We start from the raw sequence: 16417 nt of genomic DNA on the forward strand, positions 1-16417 counted from the left end.
TCCTCCCCATCTCCTCCCTCCCAAATCCTGTGTCCTTCCTCACATCACAGTATCCTTTGATTTTGTTGCCCATGATGTCCTTCACATGTCCCTCGTGGACAGGAGTACAGGAGAAGAGAACAAGGTCACAGTCACCAAGGGTGAAGGTGGTTTGAGCAGGAAATACACTGTGTGTGGTCCAGGAGGAGAAGTATAAAGACAGAAAGATTCTTCAAGAACTTAGTACATTCGACACGAAAGTCACGGCTGAGGATGAGAAATGTCAAAACAGGGATCGATAACGAACATGGAAGTGCAGTGAAATCATCAACTCGCGGGACGAGAATCATAGCGCCAGGCAGGAAGGGGAACCCAGAGAAAGCACTGCCTGTCTTCACTCGGCTAAAGCGGGGAGGGAGCATGCCAGGAGGGCACCGTGGGGCTCTCCGGGGACAGTGCCCCTCCCAGTGGAGAGGCTTCCTTTGGGCCCAGTTGGGAAGTTGATTCTGCAACCCAGGGAGCAGGTGGGCAGGGTCTGCTCAGTCTCGAAACTGCAAGAGTCCTGGAACAAGTCAATTCTGTGGCTTTTTTTTTTTTAATCTTATGTGAACTCTATGTAACTGAGTCCCTGGGAGAACACATACATTGCACTTATCAGTCCTGTAAACAGGTGGAAAATTCAGGTAGTGTCCTGAAGAATAAAAATAAAGGTCTGTTTAAACTTGGCACGGGTTGTATCTGTGCTGCTGGAGAGCTTTGTACGTGTTCCTCAGAGGCAGCAGTCCACTCTGCATCGAAGTGATCTGATTACACGTGCACCTGCCGTTCCTGGTGGGGGCCCTCCTCCTGGCCTGCACACAGCCACCGTCTCCCCATGTGCTCACAAAGCAGGGAGAGAGAGCACACACGCACTCTGGTGCCTCTCCCTCTTACGAGGACACTAATTCAGACATCATCTAAACCTAGTCACCTCCCAAAGGCCTCATCTGCAAATACCATCACACTGGGGGTTAGGACTTCAACATAAGAATTTGAGGAGGGGGACACAAACGTTCAGCCTGTGGTGCCAACAGACTCTGGAAATCCACTTTAATTTTTCTTTAGGAGCTAAAATTCAAGTTTCATTTAAATTATCGTTATAAATTACACACTTCTGCCACATCCTTACTAGATTCTATGTTAGGAACTAGGGCAAGGTAGCTAAAAGTAGAAGTAGCAGGTATTGGGGGAAAAGGGATTTACATGAAATTGGAACTACACTCATGAGATTCCCGCCTCCTTCCTTAAAACACAGCAGCAAAAGTGGCAGAAGCGGCTTTCCCCCTGAATATATGATGAGTTCACCAGAGACTGAGGGATGATTCGGCTCCTGGGCCCAAGGGGAGGGTATGGCGGGAGACCTCTAGGAGGTGACCGCCTGGAAACATGACCGCAGCCTGGGTTTGAACTACATTTTATGTAACAAATTTGGACACATTGTTTCTGAAAGCTGCTTATGTAACAGTCAGAATTTATGCTTTCGGAATTTCTTTGGCACCTGCCACCCTTGTGGAACTCTCCTCACATTCCATTGAACGTGTCCTCCTGATGTCAGAGGGGCCGTTCTCTCTACCACTGTCGGCTACTTGGCTGAATTCAGTCATGACAACTCACTGTTCTTCATTTCGCTCCCCAGCCTTACTCTGAGACCTCTCTTCTTTCTTAAATCTTCCACACGAGGTGTGAAGCATACCTACAAGTTCCCAAACGACACCTCTCAAGAGTATTTTCGCATCCCAAAGGCAGTTAAGACTAATTGGATTATGTGAAGATTCTTTAGGAGGCGTTAAAAGAATTTAGCCTCCCTGATGGTGCTCAACACGATGCTCACACTGTAGATAATACAAAAAGAAAAGAGCCTGTCCTGGCCTTCAGCAAGCTTTCCAGTCTCACAAGAAGACATGCAGCACAAAGAAAGAGCAGCGGTTGTGCTAGAAGAACATTGTTCCCTTGTTTTATTTTTTTGTTCGTTTTGTTTTGTTTCCTAGAAGAAAGAATCTTGGGAAAAGCAGGGGTGATTAGGTGTGAGATGTGCTGAAAATCAATCCAGAATGTTGAGGATGGAGGTAGTCATTTCCTTTGGTACTTGAGAGACCACTGAAGAGCAGAGAGCAGTGACAGGTGTGTCGCAGGGACAGAAGCCAGGTCGCAGGGGGTCCCTCGCTCCGTCTTCTCAGGTTGGTGTCCTACCAGGTTCTCTCGGTGGTTCCTCTCTCCCCGTGAGTAATCTTGTTCATCTTCACGACTTCTACTCCCACCTTTTCCTGGTAATTTTCAAATGGTATGTCTCACCTCAGCCTCCCGTTTGCCTTCCAGGTGTTTCTGGTTTCCTACCAAATCTCACAGATCTTCCACACGGACAGATCCACAGCATCCTTTGTAGAATTAATGACGTGTGTCACTCCCCACTAGAACCTAGGCTGCGTGAGATCAGAAAACAGGATTATTTTCTTCCTACTAGCACTGGCAAAGGTCTAACAGAGAGTACGTGCTCAATCCTTGTAGAATTAACCAGTGGTTAAGATTTTGAAGTGAAACTCACTGTATTCTCCCAGAAAACATCAACCCTTGCCCATCTCGCCTAACGGCACCACCCCGTAGCCTCACCCACCTGGTCAGTTAAGCAGAAACTTGAAACTCATCTTGGTTTCCTCTTCCTCCTTCATCCTCCACATCCAGTCAGTCTTTCATTTTCTCCTAAGTGTCATTCATTTGTTGCCAAATAGATACTGAAAATCTCTATGACAGACCCTGGGCTGGTGGAACAGGGAGGGACAGGGCTGACCCCGCCTCCAGCGCCGGCCTGCTGACGGGCGTCCCCACTGCCCTGGCCCCGGCTCTCCCGGGGCTGTTCTCATACCTTCTTCACTGTCTCCCAGCCTCGAGACTGGACCCCGGAGCTGAAGGCAGAGACTCATCTGTCTTATTCACTGGTCCATCTCCTCTGCCCAGCACAGTCTTGTAAATATTGAACAAATATTTGAAGACTGAACAGAGGACTGACTCCCTTACCTGCAGAAGAAGATTCCAGCATCAGAGCACCGTGTATTCTCGTTTCTCTTGCTGCTGTAACAAATTACCACAAACTGACTTAACATAAATGTATCACTTTACAGTTCTGCCGGTCAGAAGTCTGACGGGGTGTTGGCAGGGCTGCGTTCCTTCCCGGAGGCTCTGGGCAGAACCCGTTTCCTTGGCTGTCCAGCCCCCAGAGGCCTCCCGCTTCCCTTGGCTCACAGTCCCTTCTTCCACCCCTCAAAGGCATCACGTCGCATCACTCCGAGATCTTCTGCCAAGCCATTTCTACCTTTAAGGACCCTTGTGATTGCTCTGGGCCGGCCCAGATCATCTGGGATTCTTCTCTTACCTTAAGATCAGCTGACTGAACAACCTTCATTCTCGTACAGTCTTAATTCCCCTTTGCCGTGTACTGTTCTCGGGTCCCAGGATTAGACTGTGAATATCTCTGGGGGGGACCGTTACTCCTCTCACAATTTGCTACGAACTTACCCTTGTAGCCTCTCTTCCAGGCACTTCCAGGGCTTTCGCTGTCTAGCTCTACCTGCCTCCGTGCTGTTTCCTCTGCTTGAAATCCTCTCTCTCAGCACCCCCACTTTTCTTCCCGGCACCTGCCTGGTTACAGCCTCCTGCACGTTTACCAGCTCTGTGACCCCGCCTGTTTCCTGCTCCCTCACCTGTGTGCAAGAAACATGCCTGACCCTGGAGCTCATGAAATAGGGAGCCTGTGTTAGGTGGGGCTCTCCTGCTCGCACATCGCAGGACAGTTGGGGTGATCTTGCTGATTTGTCACCATGTACTGGCTCACGTGACCGAGAAAAACAGAGAGGGAGTGTGGGAACAGGGGATGCCTGTTGCCCAGAGCCAGACAGGTCAGCAGGACTGTGTCTCTCCTCAGCATCTTCTATGCCAGTCTGGCCACATTCTTTCCTTCTCAGTGGCATTGTCTCTGAGATGGGGAGAAAGGGGTGGTGGGAAGAGGGACTGTCCAAGCTTACATTTCACTCTGCCTAGCAACTTCAAAGGATTGGGACATGTGTCCACGCTTTGACCAGCCCTGTGATAAGGCAGCTGGGTTCATGGTTGGCCAAGCCTGGGTCTTGTAGCGACCCCGTCTGCCCTCAGGTTTTTCGGTGGAGGGGTGAGGGGTTAGGGGTTGGTGTCAGGTGGGTATTGATACCATGATTGGCAGCATCATGTGGTTGTGATGGAAGATTAACTCCCCAAAAGAAAGGAGGCAGGAGGGAAGGGTGCTGGGCAGACAGCAGGTGACTGTCAGGCCGAACAAAGTAAGTACTGAACAACAGGGCGGTGGGGGCACAGAGGAAGGAGCAGGGGGTCAAGAAGGTTTCACACAGGTTGAAGAGGATGCCACCAACCAAAGTGTGATTGGACTAAATGATCGGATTGTTTCGCATTATCAAGAAGGCAGTGGTAGGATGTTCTAGGCTTTTGAGCAAGGAAGTGACATGGTCAATATTTGTAGAGTTCAGGATGAGGACTCTGGTGTCAGTGCAAAAAAAAAAAAAATGAAACCATCACCACCTTTAAAAAAAGCCAAACAGACCCGTTTTAAGAGGTAGCAGATAGGTGATGAAGGCCTACCAGGTATATTCAGAAATGGTAAGGAGAGAACAGAGCCCAGACTCCTGCAGCAAGGATAACTGAAGTGCCGGGGTCCAGGAGTGCAGATTAGAGATCAAAAGTTTCCTTGTTGTGTGACTGAGAAGATAGTGTGAACTGATTTGAGCTAGGGGACCTGGAAAGAGGGATAGACTTGAACAGGTGTCAACAGTAGTTTGAGAAATACTAAATTGAAGGTGCTGGTAGGAAACCAGTAAGATGTTTTATAAGCAGTTAGAAATTCAGGCAGAGGAAAAATTAGGGTTAAACATTTATATTTGGGACGTATCGAAAAATAGTAGTTTAAATCAGTCTTTCCCAAAATGTGGGATACATATACACTTGTACAGGAGATGAACTTAGGTAACACATGGATCCTGAAATAACACTGAAGCGTTGAAGCAAATAACATTTCTTTTCAGTGGCGAGAAAACACGCTTCGTGTGGCTTTAGTGGCTCTTGGCCGGCCCTCTAATGTGTGCGGTCTCCCAGTCTCACCAGGCATCAGGCTCAGCTTTGTGTAGCCAACACTGTTTCATGTCATACTGGTTTTTCATTTTGGCAATGATAGTTTCCTTTTAAAATAAACATTTCTAAGTTAAGTCTTTTGGAATTTAAATACTAGTACAATTGGCACCTGTGTATCACGGAAGCAGTGATGGTGGGACGGAAATGACTTAAGTTCAGGAAGCGTGCACACAAACCAGAGTGGGCAGAGCATTCAGGGAGGGTGCAGAGCTAGGGGACAGGAGAGACAAGATCAGGACTCTGGAAATGTCATCTACAGGCAAGAAGTGGAGAAGACTCAAAAGGAATGAGGTCACAGGTAGAACTTAGTACCTAGGGGAGAAAAAGCCAAAGGAAGTGTGCATTTCAAGGTGTTGTCAAATGCTTGAAACTGAGGTTTCAGAATCTAACCAAGAAAAGGCGATTAGGAGACACCTGAAAGTTTCAGGAGGGTTGTGATATCTACAGCTTCTAAGGGCTAAGGAATAGGTTGGGTGCTAAGGAAGTGGAGGAAGAAAATGTCTGTTTTTCAGTCGGATTTGAAAGAAAATGGAAGAAGGCTGGGTCAGCGTTTTGAAGAGAGAATCAAGTTTAAGGCTGAGCATATTTATAGACCAAGATCCAGCAGCCATTAGAAATAGGAAGAGAAGAGAGGAAAGAAAGAGGCACTGTTCTAAGCATGTATACAAATTAGAAACTACAGGGTGACCACAAAGCCTGGAAACGTGGGCAAACATGTTATCAGCGTGGTTCCCATGGGTTTGCTCTCATTAGAAAGGCAGCTAAATGCTGTGGGCAAAATCACAGTGAATATAGTGCACAGCACATTTGTCACTCCCCAGACACGCGTCTATGATTTGTCTCAAATTGACTGTATCTGCACTCTCAGTATACCCTGGGAGTTTTCCAGAGGAATCCAAAAACTGTTTTCAAAAATTTGTTTCCAGACTTTGCAATTTAAAAAGAAAGTGAGACACAGAGAGATTAAAGAAGTATAACTCACCGTTGGTCACATTCAAGTCTTAAATTCAAAGATTGTGTGTTTTGTAAGAGCTCTCTCAACCAGCTTGTGGGACATCGGAATGCAGAAACTCTGCAGCTGTGTTAAAAGCAGTGCCACCTAGTGGTGAGTGTGCAGCAGGTCAAGTTTTGTGTTGGCGGTTTTTGACAGTGGGACTCAGAACAGTTTTAGTAGAGGATAATCATTGTTTTTGTCATCTTAAGGCCATGCTAAAAGAATCGTATTTCAAGCTTGTTTTTATTAACTGCTAAACATCCAAGAGCAGCTATGAAACACTAGGACTCAAAAATTTTATTTTTATATCTTCCATCAAAATACTAAGCTTCAGTATGCAAAGTATTTTTTGCAGCCAAATCTGCATTACAAAATGTCTCTGGGTAGATTCACAGGAAGGAGACAGGTAACACTGGAAGGTTACCTTTGGGGAGAGTGTTGAGGAGCAAGAATTGAAGGGAGTTTTTCACTGCATACGTATTTCAAACTTAGAATTCTGAAGCATGTAATTGTTAATTTCTTAATTGAATTTGTTTAAATACACAGGACACTTTGACATTTTTCTAATGCAGGTAATGAATGAAAAACTTCAACACTGCATGGAGCTAACAGACCTTATGCGGAATCACCTGACAGAGAAGAGGGCACTCCGCCTGGAATGGATGATCGTCATCCTCATCACCATAGAGGTAGGTAACTCTTATGAAAGTGACTTGAAAATAATAGCAGGAAAGATCATGACCCTGTTCTAAATACTAAGTCTACTTGGAAGTGAGGCAAGTTTCGACTGTCATAGTATTTTGCAAGTGCATCAAATATGATTTTTGGAAAAGTTCTACATTTTTAAGGATGGCGTTCAGAAAAGGTCTAGCTGCAAATGTATAATGTACAGCCCAACAGCAAGCACCTGTGCCTCAGATCTGCAGCTTGCCATGTGGGACAAATGGTACTTCAGGTACCATTTTTCACTAATCAGTCTTGGAAAAATCATTTTAGTTTGTACCAATGATTTGCTGTGAAATTAACAAGTCTCATTTTTTATTTATAAGGTAATGTTTGAGCTGGGACGAGTATTTTTTCTGATCAAGTGATGACCAAAGGAAAAGTGTCATTGCAAGGAGATATTCAAGTTCTACAATCAAAAATAAATGCTCACCTGTTAAAATTTTTTAATAGGTATTTAATTTTTTGTAAATCAAGAAATTGTTACACTGACCTTTTTCAGTTCCTAAATGTATTGCTGCTTGAATAAAAATTATGAGGAACCTGGCATTTGGGCTGTTAACAGACAACTTTAAAGGATAATGTTCCTTGTATATTTCAAAGAGTTTTGGATAATCTTGGCATCTGGGAAATCCAGGCAACGATACTTATTAAATCTAGAAGGCTTACATCTCAGACCCTGCTCCTTAACATTTCCCACCCAAGACTGGGATTCATTTCCCCAAGAAATCCCAGTCTCGGCCCTAAGAGAACCACACAGGAGTGTGCTGAAATACATACCATGATAGGCTTTCATGGTGAAAATGAACTCTTATCTATTTTAGGAGGAATAATGTGAATCAGACTGCTTACGGGCACTTTCCTTTTATTAATCAGTAGTTTCTATCCTTTTACCAAGTTAGTCAAAATATTCTTCCCACAGAGGAACTTTTTTTTAAAGTTTCTCACATACTTTGGGGAAACTTAAATATACCGAGAACAAAGATTTTAACATTTATGTGCTTACCATCTTGAACTGATTTTTTTTTTAAAGAAAATTTTTGAAATCTCTATTTGCCTCATTTTTATGCGTAACTTGCCTGGCCCTACTACCCTCTCCACAATGAATTTAAATGTTCTATTTTTTTCATACATTATATACACATCCATGAACAGAGTATTACTATCTTAAATGGGGACACTGTCACTTTAAATTTTGTTTAACTGCTACGTAGTATTCTACCAAGAGAATACATATTTATCTATACCCTTACTGAGGACAGTCATGTATTTATTTGCTGGAATAGTGTGAAGGTGCACGTCCTGGTGTCTTTCAGCACACGGCAAGAGTTCTTGAGTACCAGTCTTCTATCTCAGGTACCTATACCAAGGTACCCAAGGACCTTCCAGGGAACGTGGACATGGACAGTTAGAGAACTGCCTTCTAGATCAAGTTCAATATAAGCACTTTCATAAACTTGCTGTGCCTGTGTACACACCTGTAGGTGGCAAATCAAGCTTGTTCCTTTCCCACTTTCCCATCTCACAACCTACAGATGGCATCTCACCCATCTTGAATCTTAGTTTGGTCTACTCTATTTCAAAATCTTTAAATATATTTAGAAAGCCAAAGGAGGACAGTTTCCAATATTGGTCAATGAAGCCTCCTTTAATGGAGACAATGTTTTCCCCCACCTATTAAGGGGGGCCATTTCCAATAAAATTTTACTCCAAGTTTCAGTGTGTACAATTTGCTGTTTGGGTCAACTGTGTAATTATAAAATTTTAATAATAAAAAGAACACAAGCAGTCAGTGTGTTACAGTCATGGCAAATTAAAATTTAACATTTCAACTTATTTACAAATTGCTACAAAGAACCAAAGGATAATCAATAAGACCTTCAAGCATAAAAATTTATTAGGATAACGTTTTGTGGGGGAAATGTAATACAAATACAGTTTTTCAGGGGGGAAAAGGAACGCTAGACTTCAATTGTTCACTTTTGTTTAAATGGATCATGGTGGACATCTACTTATTACGGGATTACATTCCACTAAGACATGTTCAAGACAGACATAACACCTTTATCTCAAAATATCAATACTTGTATCAGAAATTACATCTTTTTCAAGTATATAAATTTATGATAAAAGGTTCAACTTAAGTTACAGAAGTTTTTTTAAATTATTTTAGGTATAATATAAGCAAGAAAGTTTTTGAAGACCACAACTTCTCTAAGAACAAAATGACCAAGAGATTATAGCAAAATAGTGAGAGCCTAAAAAGTTAAGTACATTCCCCAGTGTCTCCAGAAGCACTCCTTAAAGTGGTATCAAATTTCTATCACATGGTTAAGACCAATCTGGATTTGAATCCTTGCTCCACACCACTTTAGTTTGTATCATGTTAGGCAAATCACAGAACCTCTCTGGGCCTGTTTCTTCATCTGTAAAATGGGTTTAATAATAACAACACTACCCCCTAGAGTTGCCATGAGGATTAATGGAATTAACATGTAAAGCTATGAGTTAACTGTTATTAGTACAATCCATCTGGGTAAAAAATCCACACGATTCTGAGACTAGATAAGGCTGAATGAATCAAGTCCCCAGGATCCCCTTTGAATCTTTAGTTAAGAAACATCATGTCTGAGACAAAGATAGATGTCAGTGAGTGCTGCATCCAGATTCATTTAACTATAAAGCAGTATTTCCACTGTTTAAAATGAACTGGCTCTTCCGTGCAAGCCCAAAAAGGCCTTTTAAACTCCACATTTTGCATACACCAGGCAGTATTATTTCTAGTATTATTTTTGGCAAAATGTAATCATATCATTTAATTATTGTCTTTTTTGCCACTTGGAGCAGTTTTTCCTAAGTATGGTCCTCAGACTAAGTGCATCAGCAAACATCTGGGCGTTCACAACTGGTAGTGACTCCTGTGTTCCACAATCAGAACCAAGGCTGCAGCTGGGGAATGGTTTTTACAACTCTCCCAAGAAATTCCTATGCTCACTAAATTAGAGATACAGATTTTAAAAAACTCATTAGCACCTCCATTTAATGTACTACATACTCAATCTTAGGCGGCTCAGTTCCCTCTCCAACCCAGTCTTTCCATGCTCTCCTCCTGCCTTTACAAAGTGCGTGTGTGTGACGAGTGCTAGGAGAAGGGGATGTGGATGAGAAGCAGAGGGAAGTTCTCCAAATACCTCCAATCTCTCTCCACTGCTTCTGCACTGCCACTTTTAAGAGTTACGGTCTTCCGAACTCCTTTTCCTGGAGGAAGCCTTCCTCACAAAGGGTTAACAAAACAGGACTCTCAAAGTCCACATACTCACTCCTGCACAACGTGAAACGAAACATAGATTTAAACATTTCTTGAAAAACAGAATGTTTCAACATCCCTTAGACTGTTATAGTAATAGGCTGGAGAGCATGCAGGACTGTAAAACCTACTCACAGAGAGTCATTCTTTCATGCAATTCAACAAGTACTTACTCAGAAGTTATGACGTGCGACTCTACGCTCCACAATGCAGCGCTAAGACATTAAGGGCCCCTATTTCCATGCCGCTGACACTGTAAGGAAGGCAGCAGGTAACAGCTGACTAATCTGCTTATAGAAATGCTCTACAAAGAAATCTACAGAAGAGATAATATGAAAAGTCAGGAAAGGGGAACACAATAGCTAAATAAGCTGGAGAACTTAAAATTTCGCTTCTACACATAAGCCTTGCAAACGTGCTTACCATAACAATTTTTTAAAATACTGCTAACATAAAAAACACGGACTAGACCTTCTTCACCTCACTCAAATGAAGACTTACAGAGGGCAACAAACCAGTATCAAACGCCTTGTCTGATGGCGCACTGATGACATCTGATCAACTGGAACCTTCACATTTTCTTCACGTGGCCCTTTTAGATACTGGGTTTCCTGGCACTGAGGGATTTTCTGGAGCAGCCAGACTTTTAGTGTTATGCTGGGGAAAGCATGGATAAAGCAGCCAGCCAGCTGGCTATCCTACCTCCCACCTTCAGACCACATTTCAGAAATGAGTGGTGTTTAAACAGTCATCTCTTTAAACAGGATTCTGCTGCAACTCTACAGACCTTTAATAAAACTAAGAACAGGAACCTCCCCTACCAATGAGCAACTACCTTCATAAAAACAAGTTGCTATCATACACACAGTGGTCATCAACTGGGGGAGGTAGTTTTTCACTACAAATTTCATCATTTATTTCACTTTCAAACATAAAACCTCGAGAAAAACACAATTCTATAAGCAAAAATTCAGACTTTTTTTTTTAAGAAATACTAATTCAAAATTAATGTCTTCAAAAGTCAGCTGTGCTACTGATAACATGTTACAACTTTTTATGACTCTTTCACTCAACTCAGCTGACTGAAAGCCAGTCTCAAAAAACTATATACGATTCCACTTATGACACACTAGACAGACGTGCTAGACAAAAAGAGAGATGGAGAAGAAATCAGTGGCTGCCAGAGATGAGGTGTGGGAAGAAGTTAAGTATCTGAGGACAGCATGAGGGAGTTTTTTCAAGTGACAGCACTGTCCTGTATCCTGACTGTGGTTACATAAATGTACACCACCTATATTCAAGTTCACAGAACTGACACTAAAAAAAAAAAAAGTTGACTGTATGATAACTCTAAAAACTTTAAATCAGTGATTATTTTTAAAATATATTAATGATCCTATCATTTACTGAGATACTGTGCCCCTTTACGTACACTTCTCATACTCACACAACTCTGAGATAAATATTACTCCTATTTGAACAAAACAAGAGAACGGAGGCTCAGAGGTTAACATGGCCAAAGCCAAACAGCTCAAGGGACAGAGCATGACTCCAACCCAGATCTGACTCCAAAACCTGTATTCTTAACCATTGTAATAGCCGACACTTTCCCCTATTCATAAATACCAAGCACTGTGACTCCCAATGTCAGGAGGCTATTAACTTTCCTCATCCTGTTTCCTAACTCAATGCACTACAGATAATGTGAAAATGTACAGATGAACAAAACAGGACCCGAGCAGCAGTGTCCAACAGAACTTTCTGTGACAACAGATGTTCAGTAACATCTGTGTTGTCCACTATGGCAGCCTCTGGTCCCATGTGGCTATTGAAGTACATGCGGCCAGGGTGGTATTAACTGACAAAGCCACATGTGGTTAGGAGCTACTGAACTGGACAGCACAGTTCCAGAGAAATAATAAGAATGTGCCTGCCTCAGAAAGAGGCAACTTAGCGAAGTATGATGGCAACTTGCCAACGACAAAACAATTCAAGGCAGATGTATAATGAAGGAGTAAAGCTGAGAATGCACAAGCCTCCAACATATCACAAAACCAAGCCTCATCTTTCAAACACCCATTTCAAGATTCAGTTTTAATACCAGCTTCATTTACACCACCACAGTACTTTGCATACGTGCAGTGCAGAACAGTGTATTAAGTATATGACTGCGTTCTTTCTCCCCCAGGGGACTGTGAGCATCAAAGGAATAGAGAGTTATTAACATATACACCATCCGCACCTACAACCTATTTCCAGAAGTTTTCTACAACAATAAACATTTTTTCATTCAGTTCTCATGGGAGAAATTATCATCTTAGGTCCTTTAACTACGAATTCACTTCAATTCTACAAGCATTTGAGTACCAGCAGTATATATAAAAGGATGTCACCGTAAGGATTTTACGGTGGGGAAGGGGGTAACAAGATACAGGTAGACAAATATCAAGCAGGAAGAATAATTACATAAGAAGGTACAACTAGTGCTTTAGGGCAGAAGAGGACCTGTCAGGTATCCTGGTGCTAAGAGAAACTGGGAAGCAGTCTAAGAAAAAAGCAGCCATTATCTAACTCCATAATAGCAAAAGTGTAAGATGATTTACTGTATCCCCACTATTACTCAGAAAAGCCTAATGGATTAATAAGAAAAGAAAAAATCAAGGCAGGTCTTAGAAATTTATCCTGGCTTCATCACACTACCAATGTCAGGGACTCACCCCGCTTCCGTACCAGTAAGCCAAAACTAGTCTTAGAACAAATCCTTCTAGAGCCAAAGCTTCCTGGAAAATCTCACAGCAGAAAGCACGGTATAGTTTTCTTTACACGCATACTCTAATTGTCTTTTAGTTATGACATCTTTTAGGTCCTGGAAATGTGCTAACTGGAACAGTTACACACTACAATCTCATCGTCAGTATGTAGACAGCACAAGGTGCTAACAATAAAGCAGTTTAATTTCATTTAATAAGTACATTTTCTGTTTCCTCTAAAAATCAACTGGGACAGAGGTGCCGGTAAGAGGGGTCTGCAAATTCAAAAAGACATCAAGCATTACATGTAGGCCAAATAAATTGAAAGTATAACTACTATCATGTAGAAGGATACAATCTGGAAGACTAGGGACAAAAGTCCCACCCTTTATTAACTCTTTAGAAAAGATTTAAAAATAACCAGGCAACTTTCTCATCTCTAACAGCACACAAATTACTTAAGACAAAAATCAGAAAAATCTGTTTTCCTAAAGACTGAATGGGCCTGGCCAGTTACTTACTTAACTTTTTTGAGCCTGTTTTCTCAAATTTAAGCTTGAGGAAGCTTGACTAGATGCCCTCAGAGAAAAAACTGACTTAATTAACTAGGATAATTACTTACAGATTGACTTCAGCAAGAATTCTGGTTCAGTCCTAATTCCCCCATCAACAGGAAAAATACAGAACTGTGGTAGTTATTAAAATATTAAAATGTCATAAATCCTTTGATACTCTTCCCTTCAAGGCATGGATATTAACTTTCCTCTCCCTTAGCTGAAGGCTGGACTCAGTGACTTGCCTGTAACTAACAGCATGCGGCAGTGATGGTGTGGCTTCCTTCTTGCTCTTGCCTGGATCACTTGCTCTGGGGGAAGCCAACCACCATGTTGTGAGGACACTCAAGCAGCCCAATGGAGAAGAACTGAGAACTGCTGAGCACTAACCAGCTGGAGTGTGAGCCACCTGGGAAGCAGATTCTCCACCTTAGTCAACATCCTGACATAAAAAACACCCAGAACCACCTAAGTAAGCCATCCCCCAATTCTTGACCCCCAGAAACTCTGAGTAAACAAATGTTTACTGTTTTAAACCACCAAGTTTTGGGGTACTTTGTAACTGCAACTAATACTAAAAACTAATATACCAGTGTTTTTCAAACTGTGGACCCTAATCCATTTGTGTTTTATGAAATCAATTTAAGGTCCCACAATCAGCTATTTAAAAAAAAAAAAAAAGAAATAGAAAAGACAACAGAATATATAACTCATAACAAGTACTGTTTCATGAAAACTGCTTCAACTACACATATACATGTGTACCAGGTAACATTTAATAAAATGTACTTCTTAGAATCACACCAAGGAAGTTTGAAACCCACAAGCCTACACTAAAAAGTTTAAAACAAACAATTCCCTAAAGAATAGGGAATCTTTGAAGGAATATAGTCTCAGTAATAACCAATTATAAAATAAGCATTTTCTATAAACTTTTTAATGAAGACAACGAAATATAAAACACTCAAAATACATCTTTTCTGACTTATATGTTAAAGTTGATATAAAACACAGAAGGCGTGGTATCTGCCCTAGACATAAATCTAGCATGTAAAAAGCATGTTGTTTTCCTAATTTAAGAGATTACCCATAGAACATCCTTCAAAAAATTATGTAGTGAAAAAGCAGCTTTGGCATCTACCCACATGTATTACTTCCTCTATTACTTTCATCATCAGTGTTAAAGGAAACTCTAACTTCAATCTGAAGGCATACAAATTTTTATCCAAAAAAGAAAAAGTTAAGTACAGTACTATTAAATAGCTTTCTGCCCACTGTCCAAGTCTCACTGGAACTATCCTCTTCAGAACACAAGTGCGTGCATATTTTTCTGGTTGTATCTCAGCATAACATACAACAGAACTTTCAGCAACACAAGACTGCAGAATATTTATGCATAACTAAATTGATGAATCCATTCAGATTATTTGCTTACACTGTGATTTTCTTGGAGGTAAGATGTGTGAAACTATTTTTGAAACCCTAATTTGCCAAATTTATTTTCAAAATGCAAAATAAATCAGTACACAAACACTAAAATGATGACTTAAATTATTTTTCTTATTACTTAACTCAGGGCATCTGGGGCTCTCCCACAAGCAGACTAATGGACAGCTTCCCTTGGTCTAATCCTGAAATACACTACTAGCTCTTTTCTGTAAGAACTAAGTTTTCTCCCCAATATTTGCATATGTACCCATCTGAATGTTTCTACTTCAACCAATTGTAGAAAGCATATATAATTTGTATAGCATTCTTTATAAGGTTATTATTTGATGATGGTGACTAAAAAGCAAAATGATTGGCATACTTGGCAAAATCCAAGAATGGATGATTATGCCTTGAAAGGACTAGCGGCAAAGCAGCCCAGCTCTAAATTTGAGAGCAGCAGCTCTAGAAGACAAGGATACTCCTGACAGCACTTTCTCTAGGAAAAAGATTCAAGAGTTTTAGAAATAACCCCTGGGTCTATTCCTATACAACTACATGTGGTTCTGTGAAACTTCATTGATCTTAAGAATAAGCATAGTTACTTTGCCTCAAGCCCAACTACTTGAGACACATAGGCAACTTTCTGCCCAATAGCTTCATCTAAAACTTTAGCATTAGTTTTGCCCCTTTTTCCTTCAGTTCCCTTTAAATCACTTTACTCTCCATGTAAGCACTCATCAGACCATACACTTTAAAGTCCAGAGTCTAAAAGAATTAAGAACCCAAAGATCTCTGTGTCTACCAATCAAAATCACTTTAGTTTCCTAATGAGATGAAATAGATCTCAACTGTAGAGCCAATCCAAGGAACCCGCCATGCCGGTCTGATGACCAACTCTGATGTTTTAGTGATAACGCACTAGAAATACTTATACCAGGGTTAGAATTTGGTTTTGCAAGGCAGACATTTAACAAATCATTTATCTAGCTGATCAAAGAACAAAAAAGTTCGAGGTGGGTAAGTACTGAATCTATTATTCACTTTTGGACCATTTAAGTTACACAGCTGCCTATTTTGTCTTCAAAGAAAGAATTAGTCATCAGTAGTCCCAGGTACAACTGGATTACTAAATCACACTCAGATTTTTAGAAGGGACACTTCTGTATATTAATTAACTGTCGTAAGATAGTAAGCGTGCCTTAAGTACTTTGTGAACTACGTGCCAGGGCACTGTGCTGAGGTCTGGCTCTGTAAAACAAACAAACGCGTTCCACATCAAATCAAGCTTATAACCAGGATATCATGCTTTATAGCCAAAAAGTAGCCTGGAAACTGCTGCCTTCATTTCCTTACAGATCAAGCCACATTCCTTTTTTTAAGTCTTCAAAATCCTATATTACGGAAAATAAAGAAACCATTAGATGCAGTCCTCAAAGGACTAAATTGTCCTAATAAAGATACAAATAAAATT

General features: G+C 41.3%; 1 protein-coding gene and 1 long non-coding RNA gene across 3 annotated transcripts in view; one reads left to right on the plus strand and one right to left on the minus strand.

The window, feature by feature from the left end:
• Positions 1-7451, plus strand: part of RMND1 (required for meiotic nuclear division 1 homolog) — a 38499-nt gene extending 31048 nt beyond the window's left edge. The window contains exons 11-13 of one of the 2 annotated variants that reach the window (XR_006728588.2): positions 6114-6292; positions 6754-6870; positions 7231-7252. Coding sequence is in view for 1 of the 2 variants with exons in the window: in XM_010965717.3 (XP_010964019.1) it covers positions 6754-6870; positions 7231-7272 (159 nt within the window). In the remaining variant the exon portion in view is untranslated. Of the gene's footprint in view, positions 1-6113; positions 6293-6753; positions 6871-7230 lie in introns of both variants that reach the window. The other variant, XM_010965717.3, reaches the window with a different exon arrangement.
• LOC141578335 (uncharacterized) lies at positions 1951-3148 on the minus strand. The gene is made up of 2 exons (XR_012508532.1): positions 2630-3148; positions 1951-2438 (listed from the first exon to the last, which is right to left on the minus strand). It is a non-coding gene; the product is annotated as an uncharacterized LOC141578335 (long non-coding RNA).
• Positions 7452-16417: the final 8966 nt, after the last annotated feature.

This window comes from Camelus bactrianus, chromosome 8 (assembly GCF_048773025.1).
Source record: "Camelus bactrianus isolate YW-2024 breed Bactrian camel chromosome 8, ASM4877302v1, whole genome shotgun sequence".
Lineage (NCBI taxonomy): Eukaryota > Metazoa > Chordata > Mammalia > Artiodactyla > Camelidae > Camelus > Camelus bactrianus.